The 4,569-nt window shown below is 55.0% G+C and overlaps 1 protein-coding gene across 1 annotated transcript in view; it reads right to left on the bottom strand.

Moving 5' to 3' along the window:
* Positions 1 to 162: 162 nt before the first annotated feature.
* SYVN1 (synovial apoptosis inhibitor 1, synoviolin) overlaps positions 163 to 4,569 on the bottom strand; it is a gene marked incomplete at both ends in the record, with an annotated part of 4,635 nt that continues 228 nt past the window's right edge. The window contains 8 exons of the mRNA XM_010073519.1: positions 163 to 279; positions 753 to 818; positions 896 to 995; positions 2,186 to 2,312; positions 2,425 to 2,528; positions 3,110 to 3,158; positions 3,248 to 3,400; positions 4,196 to 4,288. Coding sequence (XP_010071821.1) covers positions 163 to 279; positions 753 to 818; positions 896 to 995; positions 2,186 to 2,312; positions 2,425 to 2,528; positions 3,110 to 3,158; positions 3,248 to 3,400; positions 4,196 to 4,288 — 809 coding nt within the window. The remainder of the gene's footprint in view (positions 280 to 752; positions 819 to 895; positions 996 to 2,185; positions 2,313 to 2,424; positions 2,529 to 3,109; positions 3,159 to 3,247; positions 3,401 to 4,195; positions 4,289 to 4,569) is intronic.

A 4,569-nucleotide genomic window follows, 5' to 3' on the forward strand; every position in this document is an offset into this window, starting at 1 on the left:
GCGCCATTAACGGCACGGAAAAATCACAGCGGAGGCAAAAATTTCCCCAAAAACCACCCGGTGCCACCACAACCGCCGTGATTTCACCATCAGCCCACCGCGAATGCCGAAACCAGCGGAAATGAGGCGACGGGGAGCACGTGGCGCCGTTTTCTCGCCCACCTGGTGTGGAAGATGTGGTTGCACGGCAAACGCTTGGCGCCCGTCACCATCTCCTCGCGGCAGATGATGCAGACGTTGTCCATGGCCTGCAGCTCTTCCGGCGTGGCGTCGGGGTAGCTGCGCCGGGACGAGTATTAGATGGAAAAAAACGGAAAAAAAAAGCCTTCCCGACATTTTCTGGAGATTCAAGGGGGACACAAGAAGGTTGTGGGACTTCTAGGTCCTCCCCACCACCTCCAACCCTTCCTCCGTGCCATTATCCACCAAATTTTTGGTGAAATTGAGGAATTTGGCAAAATTTGGAGATATCCACGACCCCGCCACGCTACAGGGTCCTTCCAATCTCTTCCCCATGTGGCAAACGAGGAGTTTTCCTCAAATTTGGGTTTTTTTTTTCTAAAGCCACCGAGGAGACGCCAACAGAACGCCACAGAGTCCTTCCAACCTCTTCCCCGTGTGGCAAACGAGGCGTTTTCCGCCAATTTGGGGATTTTTAGGTGGATCTCAGCACCAAAGCCACCACCGAGAAGACGCCAACGGAGCCGAAAGCCGCGGGAGAAGGGTGGGAAGGGCGTTGGGTGACCACTCACAGCGTGTTCATGTTGCGGATGGCCCGGCGGGACATGATGGCGTCCGTCACCGCTTTCTTGAACTGCCTGGAAGGAGATAGGGAGCGGTCGGGATGGAGCCGTCCGCGTGCCGGTGGCCGTGGGTCGCGCCAACGTCAACTCACCTCATGGCCAGGTACATGGGGCGGATGGCGAAGAGCGGGAAGGTGTGCACCTTGATCATGATGGTCATGAAGGCCATGTACAGGAGAACTTTGATGAAGCCTGAGGAGAAAAAAAACACATCGTGGTCTTGTTCTTGGACAACCGTGGGTTGGGTGAGGTGGGATGGGACCTCCGGGTCATCTGGTGGGACCTCCAAGGTCATCTGGTCTTGTTTTTGGCCAACTGTGGGTTGGGTGAGGTGTGATGGGACCTCCAGGTCAGCTGGTCCCATTTTGTTGGCCAACCACAGGCTGGTTGAGGTGGGATGGGACCTCCGGGTCATCTGGTGGGATCTCTGGGGGCATCTGGTCCCATTTTGTTGGTCAGCTGCGGGTTGGGTGAGGTGGGATGGGACCTCCGGGTCATTTGGTCCATGTTCTTGGCCAACCACAGGGTGGTTGAGGTGGGATAGGACCCCCAAAGTCATCTGGTCTTGTTTTTGGCTGACCGCAGGGTGGGTGACGTGGGATGGGACCTCCAAGGCCATCTGGTGGGATCTCCGGGGTCGTCTGGTCCATGGTCTTGGTCAACCACAGGTTGGCTGAGATGGAAGAGGACGTCCAAGATCATCTGGTGGGACCTCTAAGGTCATCTGGTCCCATTTTGTTGGCCAACTGCAGGGTGGTTGAGGTGGGATGGGACCTCCAAGGTCATCTGGTCCAACCACCTGCTCAAGAAGGTCACCAAGAGCTTCTTATCCAAGACAGTGACCCAACAGCTTTGGAGTATCTCCAAGGATGGAGATGCCACCATCTCTCCGAGTCCCAGCTCTGTCAGCCTCTCCAGTCCCTCCTTCATCTTGGTGGCCCCTTGCTGGAAGCTCTCCAATATGTCCCAGTTCCTCTTGGACCCCAATCACCTCCCTCAACCTGCTGTCAACCCTCCTGTTGGCCATGGTCGGTGGTTTGTTCTCAAGCTGGTGTCCACCAGAACCCCCAGTTGAACCATTGCCCAGCTTATACTGGTGCTGGGGGTTGTTGGACTGGGCCCATCCCTTCGTTGAACCTCACGAGCTTCTTCTTGAACCATTTCGGCTGGAAAAGGTCCCTGGGCATGGTGGCATGACCATCAGCCATCTCCTCCTGGTTTGGTGTCACCAGCAAAGCGGCCGAGGGACACTCTGCCATGTCCTCCAGCTGGATCAGACCTTCGGGCACTGCTGAGCACCACCCAGACCCCACGCACTCCTCCATCGGTGGCTAATTGAGAAAAAAATTGAAAAAAAAAAAGGAGAAAAGAGGCCAACGTACCTGTGAAGAGCTCGGTGTAGAGCATGTAGACGGCTTTGCTGTCCCACGGGTTCTCGTTCTGCAGGTCAATGGAGTGCAGGACGTACTTGATGAAGATGGTGAGCACCATGGTCATGAGGATGGCATACTGCGAGGAGGAAGAGCGCGGTGGGGCGTGAGGACCCGCCCGAGGAGCCATTTGTCCGTCCTGGGGATGGTCACAGGGGTTTGTCCATCCCCATGGGGAAGCCATCTCCTACCTCGAAGCCGAAGACGAGCTGGACAGAGGCTCCTCGCGTGAGGATGCTGTGGTACGCGTGGGTCACGAAGAAGAAATCCAGGATTCCCAGAAGGAGCATCAGGGCTGCAGCAAAGGAAAGATAACGAGGAAAGGAGATAACGAGCCTTAAGAAAGAGGAAGACTCCCAAAAAAATAAATTCCAAGTGTCTGACCCTGAAATGTATCCCACTAAAGTAGGACCGTCGAGGAGCATCACTCACAGAGGGGACTAGGCGGCTCTGCGCTAACGAAGGGCTAAATTAACGCGTCTCAGTAACGAGGCTGGCTCGTTGGAAGCCCCCTCTGCTTCGAGTCGCGTGTCGCGTCCTCGCGCCTCACCAAAACCCTCCCCAATTTCTCCAAAAGATGATTTTTACATCCCTAAATCCCCTTCTCCAGAAGCAGGAATATATTTTGCCGTCGACCCGGCCTCCACTTGGCAAAACCGGAGCTCGTTAAACCAACCCCAACCCGCTACCTCCGCAGCCTCATTAATGCTCCTTCATTAAGGAGCACGCTCAGCTGCACCAGGTTCTTCCCCCGGTCGTACGCAAACGCGTCGCCAAAATTATCTTTCCTGACCAGCTGTCGGCAACCAGCCAAACAGCAAAACGCCCACGGCCGGGCAGGATCCGGCCCGGAGTGGAGGAAAACGAGATACTCACAAACGATACGGAAGTGGAAGAGCCAGGAGATGTTGGGGCTCCTTTCCATCTGCAAAAAAAAAATGAAGAAAAAAATTGAAGTTTTCCTAAAAAAAAGATTTTTTTTTTTACACCTTTTTTTCAGCACCTGGCACTCACAAAATCCACCCGGTCCTCAGCCAACCAGTGGAAGCACTTGAGGAAGAGGAGGAGGGTGAAGAGGGCGACAAAGCGAGGGCTGAAGTCGTCCCTGAAGACGGTGAAGGCCAGGCAGGTCTCCGTCACGGCGTACCAGGATCGCTCGAGGAGGTGCTGGGGGAGAGGAAGAGGCGGTGAGGGGTGTGAGGGAGCTTCCCCCTAGCCTCTTCCCCCCATTTTTGAACCCAAAATGGTGCCCAAGATGTCTGGGGGTTCAAAATCCCCCAAAAACGGCAGCACAGGTCTCTCAGAGCTCCAATTCTCCCCTAAAAACGGCACCAAAGGCTTCTCGTTGTTCAAAATCCTGCCCAAAAATGGTGCCCAAGGCCTCTCAGAATTCAAAATTCCCCCAAAAATGGCATCAAAGGTTTCTCAGAGTTCAAAATTCCCCCAAAAATAGCACCAAAGGACTCTCAGGATTCAAAATTCCCCCAAAAATGGCACCAAAGGTTTCTCAGGATTCAAAATTCCCCCAAAAATGGCACCAAGGGACTGTCAGGGCTCCGATTTGCCCCTAGATAGGGTCTGTCAGGGTTCCGATTTCCCCCTAAATTTGCACCTAAAGTCTTTCAGGGTTCAAATTCCCCCCCCAAAATTTAGACCAAAGGCCTTTTGGGGTTCAAAATCCCCCCCCCAAAATGGCACCAAAAGCTTCTCAGGATTCAAAATCCTTCCCAGAAATTATGCCCAAGGCCTCTAAAAATTCAAAACTCCCCCAAAAATGGCACCAAAAGCCTCACAAAGCTCAAAAATCTCCCCCCAAAACGCCACTAAAGGACACTCGGGGTTCAAAATCCCCCCAAACCCCACGTCCCTGCGGGTTTTAACCCTCCCCCGGCGCCTCCGGTGCCAACAACGGCTCTGCCCGTCCCCAGCGCCGAACCGAAACCGTTCCGCGCCGCCGCTCACCTCCATCTCCGCTGCCCGCAGCTGCCCGAAAAACACTTTGCCCATAAATTTCCCCAGGAGAAAAACCAACACAAAAGCCTGGATATAGAGAACCTGCGGAGGGGAAAAACGAGGAGAGGTGACGGGGGACAAGCCGCGGCGCAGCCAAAATTCATTTCGGTGCCGACCAGACGCAGAGGAGGGTTTGACGCCGCAAATTTCGGTCCCTGGGGACGGAGGAGATGGCGTTCGGGTCCCAAATTGGCCCCAACGCCGTTCTGGGGCTCCCATGTAGGCAGGAGAACGCGGCGGCGGTGTTTTCCCCCCCTCCCCAGGCGCTCGCTCTCCCCAGGGAGTCCCAGTGTTTTCGGTGAGCGCCGTCAGACACAAAGCGA

The sequence above is a fragment of the Pterocles gutturalis genome, unplaced genomic scaffold, assembly GCF_000699245.1.
Source record: "Pterocles gutturalis isolate BGI_N339 unplaced genomic scaffold, ASM69924v1 scaffold21477, whole genome shotgun sequence".
NCBI lineage: Eukaryota > Metazoa > Chordata > Aves > Pterocliformes > Pteroclidae > Pterocles > Pterocles gutturalis.